Raw genomic sequence first — 19,348 nt, 5'->3', positions numbered from 1 at the left:
CATTTCTAAAGCCAGTTTAGCTCAGCTGTGTTTGTTGAATGAATTAACATCAGAATGAGCTTGCAGATTTGTCTGTAATTAACTGGGATATCCACATCCCAGAGTTGTTAGTCAGAACGGCTCATTTAAAAAGCATTTCGATTCATTTTACCAGGTCTTTCAGCTAAATTTGGACTCTTCTGTAACCACAGGGCTTCAGCAAAGAGGTCCACACCATTGCCGCTGTGATCGTATCCCAATTTGTTCCGTCGTCCAGAGGTCTGGCCCGATGTCTGACCAATGGCGTCGAGATGAGGCCAGCTGAGCCAAAGTGGAGGGTGTGTTTTACCCCTTTTGTTGAAGTTGGCCTGATATATGCAGTCAGCAGAATTCTGCAAAACCAGCGAGAGGAAAGATTAAGTGACTGTTTGTCAAGAAACACAGTTTACTCTACCTTGTTTACTCTTGTAGTCACAGAATCAATCTTCTCAACAGCACTAGGAGCATCTCAGGTGACTCTCGGAGCAAAGTGTGATGGATTGGGCCTGGAAGTTGGATATCAGATAAATGTGGTCACATTACCACGCATAGCTAGTGTATTTATGGATTTGGTTAGTTCCTAACCAAAAGTATTCATTTTAGTCTTTTTTTTTTTTTGTACTGAAAAACTTATGACTTTTTTAGAGGATTGTGGTTAGAAAAAAGTAATAACATCGAATTGACCACAGGATTCAACTACAAATTAAGTGCTAGGGTTATAAATTAGCCATTGTAGAGAATATTGTGCTGCCCGATAACCATTTCTGCTTGACCAAGAGAAGCGATAGCTCCCTCGTGTCAGTTTCAATCTACCAGCAGCCTTGACACTACATTATACACAATTTACACTCACTTTTATTCTGCAAGGACGCATTAAATTTATCAAACATATTAGACTTTTACATTGTTACAACAAATTCTATTTCATCCTGAATCCTGAAAAAAATAGATCACAGTTTCCACAAAAATATTACAACTGCACAACATCGGTAATATAAGAAATAGTGTTGTCAAAACTACCGACCGCGTTATGAAGTCGGTACTGAAATTTAAAAAATTTGCTGCTTTGAGCGTTGTTGAGCGGTTTCGTAAACACTTCTGATAGGCAATTGTTCACGCACTCATCAGACATGTCTGTGATTGGCTACAATGATCAACGCTTCAAAAACATGTTGTAAATAGACATCAATGACGCTCTTCAGTCCTTACACAGATACACACGGGAACATTTGAAAGCAGCCGTCTATTAGCAGACTGGTCAAACGTTCCCTGCTTTTAAAAGCTCCCGGTTCCGCTTTCAAATTCAAACACTTCCGTGTGCTTTCAAACGCACCCCTGTGTTGATCATTGTAGCCAATCACAGTCATATCTGATGAGCATGTGAACACAAAGGCTAATCAGAGATGTTTATGAATCCGCTCAACAGCGCTCAAAGCATCACATTTATAAGATTTCAGTACCGATTTGGTATCACGGTTGGTAGTTTTGACAACACTAATAAGAAATGTTACACCAAATCAGCATATTAGAATGATTTCTTAAGGATCATGTGACACTGAAGACTGGAGTAATGATGCTAAAAATTCAGCTTTGCCATCTCAGAAATAAATTACATTTTAAAATATATTAAAATAGAAAACATTTATTGTAAATTTTAAAAAATATTTCACACATTTTTGTTGTAAAATTGGTTTTTTCTCAAATAAATGAAGCCTTGTTAGACACTTCTTTCAAAAAATATTTGAAAAAATGATCAACCCCAAACTCAATAAATAAGTTTTGAGTGAATTTCCAGTAAATATTGAATGAAAAAAGTTTGATTTCATTTCATGTGTAAATTCCTGTAATTTAACAGTTGTAGGCTATATTTCGGCATTCACACCACCCTCTGTTATTGATGTCAGTCATGGCCACTCCAGTAGGTTCTGTCCACACTTTTGCACGTTTACAAGGCAGGGTATTTGTGAGCTGTGTAATTAAACTTCTCCCAGATGATACTGCCGTCGTGGTGACTAATCGACTTGTGCTTAGTTTAGTCGCTTGTTTGTTGAGCTGAGAAGAATAACATACAGTTTGCCCAGGGAGGGGTGCTGGACTCAAGATGGGAATTATTTAATTATGTTCATCACCCAGCTGCCACTCCTTTAACACCGGATTTCCTTTTGATTACTTGTCTTTTCACAGATACCTTTTAGCCAAATAAACTTTCCTCAAGGACGCATTTCCTGTATAGGAAACTCTACCTATTTTTAGGGTACAGTAGGTTTGAATCTGTCTTTGGTTACACACCTACAATGAAATGCAGTGCACTTCATATAAGGCATTATGATTATATGCTATGCCCCTGTAAGTTTGTTCGGTTTTAGTTGTCTGCATGATTGCACCTTCACTCACATTCATTTTGATGACCTTGCTGTCGGCTGCCAAACCCTCAGTGAAGCGCTCTAGTTTGCTCTGGCATTTCACAATCGATGAGCTGTCAATATAATGTTTGCGATCTGCAGGATGTTTACACCGACAACGAATGAAGTTCCTCTGGCTACAGTGTTGATGTAGTTACTCCATCGCTTGTAGTTGCGGTGTGTTTATGCCACTGGTGATGATCTGTTGTTTTATTATGATGTTAGCAGATTTTAGATAAACAAGTGTAATTGCCACCAATGTAGTTATAGACTTGCTTACACCTGGGAACTGGCACATTGGTATTGTTGTCTTAGAAAATTTTAATGGGTTTTCAGTGGCAATTAGACTTATTTAAATCCTCATAACTTCATAATTCACAAATTTATGTTTAAATGCTTCAATTAATTAGGGCTGTCAAATGATTAATCATGATTAATATGTGTGAGTACTGTGCGTAATTAATATGTATATATAAATTCACACAAATTGATGTATATATTTTAAGAGAAATGTTATTTATGTATAAAATATTTTTATTTATATTTAATATAAAATATATAAATAAATACATATACTAATAAATATTTCTTAAATATATACATGAATGTCTTTGTATTTATTTATACATAATAATTACACACAGTACACCCACATATATTAGGCAAACTCAAACTTTTATTTTGTATATGATTAATCTTGATTAATCGTTTGACAGCCCTACAATTCATTTTTTTTTTTATTTAGACATATTAACATTATTCATTGTTATATCATTCCCTAAAAAATATTTTATATAGCTTTAATTTACTAAATTTACTAAAACTGAAATAAATGAACAATAATTTTAGTCCTTCAACTTATTTTATTTCATAGTTGCCTAGGCAACTTTTTTGATTTTTGCTACCTTTAAAGTATTTTTAAAACTAATATTTATATTTTGTTTTATTTCTGTTTTATTTCAATTAATGACAAATATATATAACAATTACAGTGCTGTTTGGTGTGAATTTTTGTTGTATGGAAAAGTGTGAAGATTCTTAAATAAAGTATCACATTTTTGGTTCCACAGAAGAAAGTTAATCATGAGGGTTTGGAATGACAATAGAGTAAGTAAATAATGATGAAATAATGAAGGTTTTGATGCACCTTCTTTCATTCCCATTTCATCTTCACTCTCTGGAGTAATTTAAACTGTGTAAAAGTGTTCAATTACCTTGAGATGATCGAGTCATGTTTCTCCTTTGCCATCATTTCTGTGAGCTTTTTTATTGTCTGTTTTCTCTTCTCAGCTTATTTTGAAGTTTTATGATCAAATTCTGCTCTGTGAACTTGAAGTGATTTGGAAGCACCAAGATGTGAGCTGTGCAGTGGAGAGTATTAGAGAGGTGGCCGCTGTATAGCCCTTTGGAGGGCGAGGTGGGCACTTTGAGGCCAGTTGTTATTTAATCTTGTCTGAGCAGTACTGCTGATTTACTGCAGCCTTTAATGTTGCAGCTGGCTCTCTGCTCTCTACTCAGCAGTACTGGCTGCCTTTGTATCAGTTCAGATTAGTCACGTGCTTTTCTAAATGAACTCATCATGTCTTTTGATTACCCAGTGTGACAACTTCCTCTCCAGTTATCATCACTCCTATTCCCACCATGGCTTTGAGCTAATAGACTCTACAACTCAAATGAATTCCTGTGATGGAGCTGTAATGTAAATGGTTGCAGCCTGTTACAATCTGGGCTTCCCATGGACTTGACCTTGAGGACACATGCCCCATTTCCCTTAGAACGTCCTCAACTATTGCCTGTGCAGTCACACTAAACTTTCATTCATGCAGTATATATTTAATATGTTTTATAAATTATTAATTTCTTATTTTATATATTTTATAAAATAACATAAATGTATATGTTATAAAATTAACATCTTTTAAATATTTTACTATATATATATTTTGATATAGTATGAAGCAGGGCTGCCCCCTAATAGTCAACTAAACGTTAGTCAATGAGAAGAGTCTTAAAGGGATAGTTCACCCAAAAATGAAAATTATCTTATGATTTACTCACCCTCAAGTCCTCCTAGGTGTTCTTCAGACGAACACAATCAGAGATATATTTAAAGGTGCCCTAGAACTTTTTTTTTAAAAGATGTAATATAAGTCTAAGGTGTCCCCTGAATGTGTCTGTGAAGTTTCAGCTCAAAATACCCCATAGATTTTTTTTAATTAATTTTTTTAACTGCCTATTTTGGGGCATAATTAGAAACGAGCCGATTTCAGGTTGCGGACCCTTTAAATTGCGCGCTCTCCGCCCCCTCCCGAGCTCTCGACTCTATCACATCATAAACAAAGTTTACACAGCTAATATAACCCTCAAAATGGATCTTTACAAAGTGTTCATCATGCATACTGAATGCATGCGTCGGATTATGTGAGTATTGTATTTATTTGGATGTTTACATTTGATATTGAATGAGTTTGAGGCTACGCTCCGTGGCTAACTGGCTAATACTACACTGTTGGAGAGATTTATAAAGAATGAAGATGTGTAATGCCTCAATCATGGGCTGGCATATGCAAATATTGGGGGCGTACACCCCGACTGTTACATAACAACGGTGTTGTGTTGAGATTCGCCTGTTTTCCGGAGGTCGTTTAAACAAAAGAGATTTATATAAGAAGGAGGAAACAATGGAGTTTGAGACTCACTGTATGTCATTTCCATGTACTGAACTCTTGTAATTTAACTATGCCAATATAAATTCATAGGGCACCTTTAAAAATATCCTTAGTCCTCCAAGGTTTATAATGGTTGTGAATGGTGGGCAAAAATAATGCATCCATCCATAAAAAAAGTAATCCATACGACTCCAGTGGGTTAATAAAAGCCTTCTGAAGTGATGCGGTTTTGTAAGAAAAATATCCACATTTAAAACTTTATAAATCAAAATAACTAGCTTCCGGCAGACGACGTACGCAGAATGTGCAAGTTTATTTGGAAGGAAGAACAACCTTTCACCCGGACGCAATGACGAACGCGGAGGTGCAGAGTAGAGAGCTAACCAAAACACCGGTCACAAATTAGAAGTCTAAAACGAGAAGGCCTTTATATTTAAGTCACTGGTCAACCATTGGCAACTAGTATTGAATGACTACTAAAATAACGACTACTATTACTACTAACTTCATACTAGGCAACCCTAGTATGAAGTTTTAGTATAGAATTCACACCATTACTTCTATGTTTGGGTTTGTGATAGGGATGCTCATTTCGGTTAACTTTCTCGACCGACAACCGACGCTCGTTATCCGATTATTAACCGTTAACTGATAAGATTAAAATGTTGTATAGCGTATATGATGATAATATGACATATATATGACATTAAATAAAAAAATACAATTGACGAGTGTCTGTGTCTTCCACGGGTTTATTTTAACATGCAAACAGCAGCATAGAACAGATAAACAACAGAACCTGGATTCACATTATCAAATTCGCACCTGCATAATTTAAATAAAAAGGCATAAAATAAATAGGCCTACACTAAATATTTTTCACTTAAATGTTTAACAAATTAAGATGACAAAAAAAAAAACACGGTGAATCGATTGAAGCTTTGAAAAACCGGTATTTTAGACATTTTTTCCGTCAAATAAAAATAGCAGGCCTACCTCAAGGATTGTTATTTGTTATGACCACGGACGGTGTACGGTGTCCATTAACTACAAATCCTCACGAAAACTTCAGTCAAGCCAGCTCGCGCGTCAATCTGAGAGACCAGCCTCTTACCTTAAAGTGTCAAATTTCTTGGTTTCTGAATGGACGGTTTTGCTTGATTGACAAACGCTAACGTTCGGCCACGATTTATATACCATCGTCCTGTCCTAAAACGTTAGCACGCTGTGATCGATTGCTTGGAGATCGCGTGTTTCTCTGTTCGAGAGCGCATTTCCTCTTCTTCACATCTGCGACAAAACAGTTGATTATTTATGAAGGAAAGCTCACAGAAACGTGAAAATGGTCTCATTTGAAAGAAAATGTCCTAAGCTAAAAGATGATATATTGTGACTGATTGAAGCAGCCCTTATCAAAAGTGCGGGGGGGTCGATTTCTGTCTTTTCAAAAGTGCGGGGTCGTCTTGACCCCCCTGTCCCCCGTGCCTATCGAAATGGTCAGTACTTCTTTTCGCTCGCTTCATTTTGCTTGTTGCTTAGCGTCTGGCACGTGTGAAACGCCCCGCGAGTTAACAAATAAGCATATATGTAACTATATATAGCATATTTTTCTGTAACCATGCAGCAAAAACAAACAAACAAACAAAACAAAAAAAACGTTTAACTGATAGTATTAATCGGTTAAAATTATTACTTTCGGTTAACGGTTAAACGGTCAATGTGAGCATCCCTAGTTTGTGAGGTAGACCAAGTTCTCTTATTCTCCACTCATGCCCGCCATGCATGTATTGGTCTTATGACTTTAATATTGTTGCCTTTTTATTCATGCATTTCAGCACTGAGGAAGCTTATATTAAAAGCTATTTTTGCTGCTATATGAATCCGAATCATGTGTACACTTCCTGACAACTCAGCTTGACTGTGTTGAATCATATAGGACATTTGGTGGATGATTCTTTATACACAGTATACACAGACCTGCATGCGTGCTCTAGAGGCTAAGGCGGTCTTTTGAATGGATTTACAGTAATTGCAGACTGACAGAAAGCGCGCAGACTCCCATAATTCTCCTTGCGATGTGAATCCCTGGCGTGTTGATATTGCGACCATGCATCTTTAGGCTTTTGGCTCAGTTAGATTATCCATTTGATCCAGTCTCACATAGATGACTGATCCTCCAACCCTGGCTGTCTAAACAAGTCAGTTACTCTAAGGAATGTCTATCATCTTCGTGGATTTAGTTTGTTTCCTGTTTTTGAAGAACACTGTTAAGGTCAAAAACTCATCTGGTGCGGATACATTATATTTCCTTCACCTGCAGTGATGAAATGTGTTGCCTGTTTTGCAGGGAGGGTAGTGGGGGGAAATGGAGCTGAAAAATACTTCCTTACTTACATCCAAATCTCTATGAGCTGCCAATGTCACCTCCTCCTCGATTGTGACATTTTCTTCTTTTTTTTTTTTTTAAACTTGATAGAACAAGCATTGCTATTGCTTTATAAATATCTTTACTGTCACTTTTGATCAATTTAATGCACCCTTGCTGAATAAAAGTATTAATTTCTTTAAAAAAAATCTTACTGACACTGAACCTTTAATTTTCAACTACACTGTAAAAAAGAATTGTTGGTTTAACTTAAAAAAATAAGTTACCTGGTTGCCTTAATTTTTTGTTCATTGAAATTAAAAAAAATTGAGTTAATACAATGAAGGTGATTTGGTAATATTATGTTATCTGAACCACATTAATTTATTGAGGTTGATTTGACAAAACAAATACATAACAAATCATGAAAATATTTTTTTACGGTATATGATATATTTATTTCTGTTGTAGCTGGGTAATAAGGTGGATAAAGTATAGTCATTTTTTTGTGCTGTCCCTATACAAATGAATAAGAAAATATATAACGAAATATTAGATACAGTTTTTGTCATATTGCAGGTAGATAATGATCTGGAGAGAGTCCTGACCCAGAAACTTTCTGAATCTCCCATATGTCCCAGAAGCACATCATGTTCCACATTACTTTTAGGTCCAACTCACGGTTCTGTTGCTCTGCATGCATGCTACAAAGTATCCACATATCCTGAATGCTTAAATAGGCCATGTATCATCAAGGGAAGAGATGAGAGGGATGTTAATGTGTGTGTGATCCATGTGAATGGCTCTTAAAACATCCTGATGGGTGCTGGGAAGATGGATCTGTCTGTGGTTTCATCCAGTTCATGAGTTAAGTGCACAGTTGGTCCTGACAGCTCGCAGACATGAGTCTTTCATTATGTTTGATCGGTGTCTGTTTCTCTCACATGCAGGAAAGACCAGAATCTCTTGTCTCCGGTGAACTGCTGGTACCTGTTGCTGAACCAGGTTCGACGGGAGAGCAAAGATCATGCGACATTGAGCGACATTTATCTGAACAACGTCATCATGCGCTTTATGCAGATTAGTGAAGACTCCACACGTCTTATGAAAAAGGTCAGAAGTGTTTTTGATTACATTTCCAAGACCCCCAGTCTGTAAATGTTCTTCAAAAGTCTCACAATAGCATGTTGAAAAGCATTTAGGAAAATTCATTGCAAATATTTAAGTTGACAGTCATAATCAAGCAGAAGATACACTACTGTTGAAAAGTTTGGGGTCAGTAAGATTTCATATTTTAAAAGAAATGTATTCTTTTATTCAGTGAGGACACATTAAATTTATCTAAAGTGACAGCAAAGATAATTATAATGTTAAAGAATGGATTTGACCCCAAACATTTGAATGGTTTTAAATAAATGATCATGCATTTGTAAAACACAACTTTTCATGGTTTTCATGGCCATTTCTGATTCTTCTTTTCTTTGTGTGGAGAAAAAAAATTTATGTTTATAATTGTATTAATTCATGAAGTTATTCAGCTCTGCTAAATGCTAAAAAAGATGCTGCTTTTTAAGGAATGTTCTGGATTCAAAACAAGAAAAGCTACTTTTCATTTGTCACTGTTTTTCCCTGTTTACATCCATTGTAGGTGTGTTATAGTACTGTTTACAATAAAGAGACAGGTCAACATTATTTTCTGTGGTGAACAACATAATGCCTCAGTGCACAAATGCAGTCTATTAAATTGTACTAAACTTGGAACGTTCTCTTTAAAATTACCTTGAAAAAATAACCTGCCCTTCTGGAGAATAACAACCAGGCATTAATCAAGACACTACTTCACATTTACGTCATAAGATGTGCAGTTATTTTAAACTATGCAAATAGCAAAAAAGAAAAAGAAAAAAAAAAGCTCTTCGTTGAGCTAGATTTTTTCCCCCCTCTGTCTATTGTTTTACTGTCAGTCCTCTTTCCTCTTTTAGTTTTTATTCTTTTCTGAAAGCTATTTTTATTCTTTATATTTTTATATTACTTTCAAGCAGTTCCTGTTATATTTCTGGATGGTGGACCCTAAAAGAATATTTATGCTGTTCTCAAAGGGATAGTTTGGCCAAAAATGGAAATTCTGTGATCATTTACTCACTTTCATGTTGTTCCAAATTTGACTTCTTTTAGATTTTACTTCTTTCCCTAGAATTTTTTAAATATCTTATTTTGTGTTCCACAGAAGAAAATGTTTTAAAAAAAATGTTTCAACTGTTTTTGTACATACAATGAAAGACAAATGGTGTCCAGTGTTGTTTTGGATCCCTTGACCTTCACAAACCAAAACTATATTATATATATAATATTTAAATCTTTTTATTTTCATTATATGAATAAGAAAAAGTCATACAGGTTTGGAACAACATCATGCAAGTAAATGATAAAAGAATATCCATTTTGGGTGAACTATCCCTTGAAATTAGTGAAATACTACATGATATTTTGTCTTTGTTATGAAAATCAGTGCATGTCTTGTTTTCAAGCTTTGATTCATTTTTTTTTTTTTTTTTCGTCAAAAAGCTTTTGATGCTTAGTTTCCTGCGGTTGTCATTCTTGTGTAAATACTTTTAGGCTACCTCAGTGCTGCATTATATTACTGTGTAAACCTTTTTGTGAATCGTAACCTCTTCAAATGTGACCTATGTTCTGTTTTTTTTCATGTGTAAAGAGGACTTAAGAGACTTTTAAAGTGTACCTGTGTAGAGTTAGTTCTTGCTTAACTCAGATGTGGGGCATGTGATGTTTTGTGTGGTACGGGATTGTTTCTGTGCCTGCATTCACTCGTCGGATTTACGATGTGGGTCCGGCCATATGGGACCTTTGGTTCTGGGCTGCGGTTCTGTTCTGAAAAGTTCTAAAGCCCGAGCTCTAATCATGGCCTCCTGCCTGTCGTTTGATGTCTGCGGCCCCATGACCAAGACGACGTGGCGGTCCCTCCAGCGCAGGCCACAGAAGGGGGACAACTCCCAAACAGATTATGTGCTGCCATGCATGCGAGTCATATGAGACGACCACAACAGCAAATTACAAGCCTGGAATGTGGGAGGTAAAAGTTTGGTCTCAAACAAGGGTTATTGAGAGGGCTTGACCAGCAGATCTGACCGGTTGTGAGATGGTTAAAAAAAAAAAAAGTTATTTACTCATCCTCATGTTGTTCCTCACCAGTATGAGTTTCTTTCTTCCATTGAACACAAAAGATGAAGGTTTGAAAAATATTTTGGCCACTTTTTTTAAAAATATAATAAGTGAATCAAAACTGAGGCTGTAAAGTGGAGATAAGCTCACAAAAGCACTATAGAAGTATCATAAAAGTGGTCTAAATGACCCAGGCTCAGTGGTTCTCAACCTTTTTTTGACTCCCAAGACTCCCTATTTACCTGTGATAATGTTCAAAGGCCCAGTGACCTTTCCAGTTGTTTGTGATTCACTAGATGAGGATTAAGAATAATTAATTTACATTTTTTTTCTCTTACTTTTTACTCTTTAATTCATTTACATGACTTTTCCGAGTCTAGAAATTACATGCTGTGTCCGAAATCGAATACTTCCCTACTATATAGTATGTGAAAAACAGTACAGCAACAAATTCAAATACATAGTATTCAAAAAACAGTAGGCGAAAAGTCCCAGACGACCTACTACATCCGGTGAGATTCTGAAGTGCGCATTCGATGGACACTTTACAAGATGTAATATAAGTCTAAGATGTCCCCTGAATGTGTCTGAAGTTTCAGCTCAAAATACCCCATTGATTTTTTTAAATATTTTTTTTAACTGCCTATTTTGGGGCATAATTAGAAATGCTCCGGTTCAGGTTGCGGCCCCTTTAAATGCTTGTGCTCTCCGCCCACGGAGCTCGCGCTTGCCTTAAACAGTGCATAAACAAAGTTCACACAGCTAATATAACCCTCAAAATGGATCTTTACAAAGTGTTCGTCATGCATACTGCATGCATAAATCGGATTATGTGAGTATAGTATTTATTTGGATGTTTACATTTGATTCTGAATGAATTTGAGGCTGTGCTCCATGGCTAACGGCTAATGCTACACTGTTGGAGAGATTTATAAAGAATGAAGTTGTGTTTATGAATTATACAGACTGCAAGTGTTTAATAATGAAAATAACGACGGCTCTTGTTTTTGTGAATACAGTAATAAACGATGGTAACTTTAACCACATTTAACAGTACATTAGCAATATGCTAACGAAACATTTAGAAAGATAATTTACAAATATCACTAAAAATATCATGATATCATGGATCATGTCAGTTATTATTGCTCCATCTGCCATTTTTCACTACTTTTTTTGCTTGCTTACCTAGTCTGATGATTCAGCTGTGCACAGATCCAGACATTAAAACTGGCTGCCCTTGTGTAATGCCTTGAACATGAGCTGGCATATGCAAATATTGGGGTCATACATATTAATGATCCCGACTGTTACGTAACAGTCTGTGTTATGTTGAGATTCGCCTGTTCTTCGGAGGTCTTTTAAACAAATGAGATTTATATAAGAAGGAGGAAACAATGGAGTTTGAGACTCACTGTATGTCATTTCCATGTACTGAACTCTTGTTATTTAACTATGCCAAGATAAATTCAATTTTTAATTCTAGGGCACCTTTTAGACTTTATTCACAGAGAAATATGAAAAACATTTGCTGATGTCCAGTTTGTGAACAAATCATTCTTTTTGAATTGGATCTTGTCAAAGAACTAATCCAAATGATCGGGTTATTGTGTTGAAGCAGTAAATGGGTCTGTTTCTCACACATGTATGGAGTTCAGAAGACTTGAAATCTATTGCAAGATCCAAATAGACCACTTGATTGAGACTTAATACTACTTTTTTGTAATTTTTTAAATTTGATAACCCTAGTCTGGAAAAAGTGAACAGCATATTCTTCAAATCCTTTTGTGCTCCACAGAAGAAAGAAAGTTATAAGGGTTTCAAACAACATGAGGGTGATTAGATTAGATAATTGCTGATTTTTCATTTTTGGTTGAGCCATGCCTTTAAAATGACGCCATATTGGTCTGATGTAGAGTGTACTTTCATTATTGCATGCTAACACCAGGGGAAACTGCCTATTACTGTAAGGTTTACTCTATTATGTCGTAAGAACCAGGTGTTGTTCGCGCTCCTCAGAGCTGTTTTCATTAGGAGTACCTTATGTTCAAGTATGGTGGAGGAGAACTTTAAAGACCTCATGAGTCATGACAGAAACTCCTGATAGAAAAAACCTCAAAACAATGATGTGTCTGTATCCCTTAAACTATCCCTAGTTATATAACAAAACAACCTCTTACACACATTCTCTTGCTCTCTGCTGTCTATGTGACACAAGAGTGGCAGAAGAGAGAGGGCAGTGGGTTGTTTCCCTTAAGGGCGCTGGATGTTGTTGGTGGGGGGCAGTCATTCTCCCATGGTGTTGAAACTGCTCTTCTCTGTAATCAGTGCACCCCGCTTCCTTTGATCACAACATCGTTTCAGTAATGAGCCACACATACAGGAGAGCAAAGCCCCTGCTGTCACCTCAACCTTCAGAGGCACAGCTGCAACAGAGAGGCAGACCTCGAGAATGTCTCTTAAGAGACTTGTTAGTGGAGGTCAGTGTTATTGTTACTCATATTTGAGGGGTTAGGGGTTATTTTTTTATACATATATATTATCCAGTATTGTTACATTTTTATTATGTATGCTTATTTCCCTTGTTTAATTATATTTTCCATTATCTAATCTTAAAGGTGCTAAAGAGGATATTTTCATCGACTGAGAAACCAAAGACTGTTACTGAGTTTTTGAAATGAGCGCATGCGTAAGAACAACCCCCCTCCTTTCGAGGGAACGCCTCCCAAAACTCCTGCACGAGTATTGGAACACGAGTGTTTACCACCGGCATTCGCTGTATCGTGTTAGTGGATTCATTATGTCGGACTCACCGCAGGTAACTCATAATCTGCAGTTGTTACTCCTGTCTCCGGACAAAAACATCGCATGCAGCGCCTGTGGAGTGTGGAAAGTTACTGGAGCGCGCAGCCGCGCTCGTCTCTTACAAGGAACGTCATGGCAGTGATTGACAAGCCAGAGGGCCAATCGTTTATATGATGATCGCGTAAAATGTAAATGATTGGCTGATGTTTTTTAAGTCCCTACCTCGTGCTCAGATGATGTATATTAATATTATTCCTTTCAGTGCACCTAATAAATAGTCTTTTATCAGTTAGTAAAGACAGTTTCAAGTAATATTGCAAAAATTTATAAAACAAAACATCCTCTTTAGCACCTTTAAGACTAACAGTTTAACACTGTTAAATGTAATCTTTCAGCAAATTTCAAAATGAATATCCAATTTTCATACTGTTCATAATAATGTGGTTTCATGATGCCTATGTTCAATTGTAGATTTAAAGTGATTGAATTTTTATTTATTTATTTATTTAGACAAATTAGTATAGAATTCTGTATAGAATATATAGAAGCGTAATAGTATAGAATTATAGAATTGGTATAGAATCGTTTAGCCATAACATGAAAATGGAAAACTATTGGTTTTCAGAATTGTAATATTTATGCATCATTAAAATGTTCTAGTTACCTGTAATCTTAGTACACATTTTGTGTGTGTTTTTGCATTTATTTGGCAAATACAGTACACTACTGTTCAAAAGTTTGGCGTCAGTAAGATAAGTATGTTTTGTTTTTTTTTACTTAATAATAAACTATTTTTCCTGAGCACCGATTCAGCATAATAATATGATTTCTGAAGGATCATGTGACACTGAAGACTGGAGTAATGGTGCTGAAAATTCAGCTTTGCCATTACAGGAACAAATTACATAATAACATAAATTACATTTATTAAATAGAAAACAAAACAATTTTAAATTGTAATATTGTGCAGTATTACTGTAGTTTTGATTAAAGGGTTAGTTCACCCAAAAATGAAAATAATGTCATTTATTACTCACCCTTATGCTGTTCCACACCTGTAAGACCTTTGTTAATCTTCGGAACGCAAATTAAGATATTTTTGAGTGTCGAATCATGATTCAGATCGCATGTCAAACCGCCAAACTGCTGAAATCACGTGACTTTGGTGCTCCGAACCGCTGATTCGACACACTGATTCATAATGCTCCGAAGCTTCATGAAGCATTGTTTTGAAATCGGCCATCGCTATATTAGTCATTATTTTGTTTTTTTGGTGCACCAAAAATATTCTCGTCGCTTTATAATATTAATATTTAACCACTGTACTCACATGAACTGATTTAAATATGTTTTTAGTACATTAATAAATCTTGAGAAAGGAAATGTCATTGCTGGCTATGCAGGCCTCACTGAGCCATTGGATTTCAACAAAAATATCTTAATTTGCGTTCCGAAGATTAACAAAGGTCTTACAGGTGTGGAACGGCATGAGGGTGAGTAATACATGACATTATTTTCATTTTTGGGTGAACTAACCCTTTAAATAAATGTAGCCTTGTTTAGCGTAAGCGACTTCTTTCAGAAATATTTAAGATACCATACTAAAACTTTTGAACAGTAGTTTAAGCTGAATCTTAGAAAAGTCAGTTGATAAGTTAACAGTGAAAATAAGAAATACTAGAAACTCTGTGTGTTAGAGAGTGTTAAAAGATCTGTGATGTACTGTATTCATGCAACAGCCATGCATCCAACCACATATAGAGCTCAGCATCACTGGAGCGCACGTCCTCTGAGTATGCATGTACAATGAGGAATTCCATCATGGTAGAGCAGGTTTTGTCACATGTATTTTGTTTTCATTATTTATACAACATGCTTTTTTAAAACTCTTTTAGGTTATTTATAAAATCCAAGGTTCATTTTTTTTAAACCTAGTCTCTCCTGATGCACTCAGAGGAGATGTTTGTTCTTTTAAAAGACGTCATTTGTTTTTCTGTCAATGCATTATAGTAGTTGACGAATCCTAGTTTTTTTTTTAAGTTCTTTTCTAATTGCATACCATTTACAAAAGTAGGTTCAATGCTAATCAATATGGAATGTGACTGATAACAACTGATAGTCTTAAAGCATAAATCCCACACTCTTAGTGCCCTGATCATAATTTGCAATGTAGTAAAGCTGCCACGCATGTTAAATGGCTGCCGGCACGTTATTTAGTACATTTATTGCCATGCAATATGCTACCTCCTGCCATAAAGTGTATGGCTCCTCTTTTTTTGACATGACTGGCTTCGCCATGGGCCATGCACATGGTACTGTCAGCCCTCTCATGTTCATGCCTTGAAGGTTGTACATTTTTTATAGCCAGATTAATTTTAATGGAAAGATGTAACCTCTATATCCAGAGGCTTGATATGGTTATTTATAGAGTCTTTAACAAAGTAAACTAGCAGATAGTAGTGCTACAATGTCTCAACTTCTCACTTGACATGTAGGCCCAGTTAAAGTTAAAAACTGCTAACTTTTTATGCATTTTGGCTGTTCATTTACACGACAACTACATTTTGGGGGCCTGAAAACAAACTTTTGAAAAAGGTTTTCAAGTTTTTGAAAACAATACCGTTATCCTCTCCGTGTAAACTACAAAAACACGAATTTGTGAAAATGGTGATGTAATGCAGATGCGTACTACTTGTTCTATATAGGCACGTAGTGTTAGTGGGGTTTTTTTTGTTGTTTTTTTTTTACTACAAAGTGACATCAACAACTGGCCTGTTATGGAAAATACAGCGTTTGTAGTCATGAATGGGGATCGTTTCGACAGTGTTGTCCTCCGTGCACGCACAAAACACAAAGGAAAAACTATTTCTATTTTTAGTACATTGTTGTCAAGGAAACGTACCCTAAAGTCCGGCACACATTGACTAGCTAAAACATTCTGTGCTCAGCACACAGTGATTGTTTCAGCAGATTTACATACTTACACACAGAATTTGAACACCGACTGTAATCGCAGACTGGCTGAACGCAACTGGCTCTGACTGGACGCGTTTGAGCATGATCAGTCATAAATATCAATTTAAATTCATAATCGGCCTTACAATCATTAAGTGTGTCCCCGACTTAAGTTGCAAAGTCTAGGACTCATTCAAGATAGAGGTCGTAACTAGGGCTGCAACGATTAATCACGATTAATCGTTTGCAAAATAAAAGTCTGTGTTTACGTAATATATATGTGTGTGTGTTCTGTGTATAATAATTATGTATATATAAATACACACACATTCATGTATATATTTAAGAAAAATGTTATATTTATATATAAAATATTTGTTTATATGTAATATAAAATATATATATATATGTATAATACATGCATATATTTCTAAACTTTATACCTGTGTGTGTATTTATATATACATAATTATTATACACGAACACACACATATATATTACGTAAACACAGACTTTTATTTTGCAAACAATTAATCGCAATTAATCGTTGCAGCCCTAGTCGTAACACAACATTAGCTATGTTTTCATCACCCTGTTTTTATGCGCATTTTGAAGTATCACATCAGAAATGAGTGACGGAAATGGCAAATTTCGAATAAAAATCCCTAAATTCACAAAAAAAGATTTTACGCTCCCTTGAGGTGTTTTTTTAATTGTGCAAAAAAGAATTAATGCAAATAATGGGAGATGGGAACGCATTTGCCAAATAAATTTTGACATAACGAACATTAAACCCGCGTGACTAATCGTAATCAGCTGTTTCTGCTGATGGTCTTGTAACAGAAACTTTATTTGATTCTGTTATGATGCATTAATTCTGGATGTACTGACGCACATTGTATATGTGTGTGTGAAATGCATTTTCCCCACAGGGCTTGCTGTGGATAGGGTCATGCGTACTTTTGTGTCACAGGTTTTTGGGGTTGTCCTCTCATGTGTGTGACACTTATTAAAGTCGAGAAGAGTTCAGACAGCTCTCGTTTATTGTTTTCTTATCCATGAGTGTTTAGGCGAACCCTTCACGAATGCTCAGTCATAGTGTTTTATTTATTCTTGGTTACTAGGTTACCAATACCACCGCCATTCGCTCGAACATCTTGACGGAAATTACCTTTTTTTCTTTTTTTGCAAACTTTGAAAAGTTTCGCTTCATGTTTGGATGGAAACCCAGCTATTGATTAGGTCTGGGATTTTTGAAACTGGAAACATCCCTGCCATTTATTTACATTTATGCATTAAGCAGACACTTTTATCCAAAGCTACTTATACAGAATATTTTATTTATTATGTTTTCTATTTATTTTATTTAATGTATTACATAGATTTACTTTGATTTTGATTTTCAGACACATTTTGTATTTTTGTATTTATTTATTGCCTTTTTGGCATTTATTTAACAGAATAACAATAGAAAAAAGTAATTTAAGTTAAATTAAATTAGACTAATTTGTAAAGATGATTGTCAAATAGACATAAGCCAAGAAAAAGTCAATAATTGATAAGTTAACAATGAAAATAAGAAATACTAGGAGCTCATTTTATTTAAACGTAAAAAGAATGTGGAAACATACCTGCCATTTGATTTACATTTATGCATTTAGCAGATTCTTTTATTCAAAGTAACTTTCATTTTTTTGTTACTTTTGACTTAATTCACATTCAGGACTTTAGCTGTCATTTCTTAATTCAGTTCTGAATTGCTCAAAACCCTGCTTCCCACAGTCTTTGCTCTATTGCCAACCTGCTTGATTGCTCTCAGAATAGGCTGAGCCACCACATCTCTTCCATATAACTGTGTCTGTCAGTTTGACCATCGGCTGGAAACTGTTATGTAAAAGGCAGAACTGGCTGGTGTTAGATGAGCCTGAGAGGAAGCCTGATTGAAGGCAGAGCTTTGGCCTGGCACATGAATAATCTCTCTAGGCCTGTTTGGATCTGCATGCCCGGATGCTGCCGGTACTGTACGATGAGTCACAGATGATGAACTTAGCATTTAGTGCAGACTTGTGTGCCTCTGAGATCCTGCGGGTGTGCTGAAGTTCACACATGTACACACACAGCTGTTAGCTCTTGTGTTTGCTCTTGAGAGGTTAAGTGTAGAACAGCAGTGTGGGTGTTTGGAGATCTTAGCTAAATTATTTTGACTCTTGACCTCCACATGACACATGTGACTTATGCTTGTGTTCCACATACAATTGACTTTAATTAAATGTCTGAAATGAGCTGATATCACATAGCCTGTGAAGAACATTAAACAAGTATTATACTATTCTTATTTCTCTTATTAATATTTTGTGGATATTGCATTTTTACATTTGAAATTTTAAAGGGATAGTTCACACAAAAATGAAAATTCTGTCATCATTTACTCACCCTCATGTTGTTCCAGATCTCGCCCCCCATTGAAAACCATAGTAGGAAAAAATATACTTTAAAATATAAATTACAAACATTCTTCCAAATATCTTCCTTTGTGTGCAGCAGAACAAATAAATTTATACAGGTTTGGAACAACTTGAGGGGGAGTAAATGATGACAGAATTTTCATTTTTGGGTGAACTAACCCTTTTTATACTTAAGTTTTTATGTTTCATAAATATTACTATAAATATTAAATATATAAAATACTACTACTGTAACAGGTCTACTATTTTATATATATAAGATGTATAGTATATGTATAAGATATGTAAAAAAAAATTTATAAAATGTAAAAAAAGTTAGGGAATACATAAAAAATGTGACGTCTTTTTTACATTTTGGCAATTTCAGTTTGAAAGATCTTTTAAAAGTGACATATTTGGGTAACATCTCTTTTGATTGGTGGGTTAACAATGATATGAAATTCATAATCTATGTTATGGCGGATAGCAAAAAGATGGCCATAATAAAGT

At 35.5% G+C, this 19,348-nt stretch overlaps 1 protein-coding gene across 5 annotated transcripts in view; it reads left to right on the top strand.

Moving 5' to 3' along the window:
• Nucleotides 1-19,348, top strand: part of srgap1a (SLIT-ROBO Rho GTPase activating protein 1a) — a 130,159-nt gene that overhangs the window by 35,602 nt on the left and 75,209 nt on the right. For all 5 annotated transcript variants that reach the window (XR_010895519.1, XM_067390122.1, XM_067390121.1 and 2 more), the window contains one exon: nt 8,405-8,567. Coding sequence is in view for 4 of the 5 variants with exons in the window: in XM_067390122.1 (XP_067246223.1) it covers nt 8,405-8,567 (163 nt within the window). In the remaining variant the exon portion in view is untranslated. The remainder of the gene's footprint in view (nt 1-8,404; nt 8,568-19,348) is intronic.

Source organism: Chanodichthys erythropterus, chromosome 7 (assembly GCF_024489055.1).
Source record: "Chanodichthys erythropterus isolate Z2021 chromosome 7, ASM2448905v1, whole genome shotgun sequence".
In the NCBI taxonomy this organism is placed as follows: Eukaryota; Metazoa; Chordata; class Actinopteri; order Cypriniformes; family Xenocyprididae; genus Chanodichthys; species Chanodichthys erythropterus.
The sequence above is the reverse complement of the archived record's forward strand: the minus strand, read 5'-3'. Positions and strand labels throughout refer to the sequence as shown.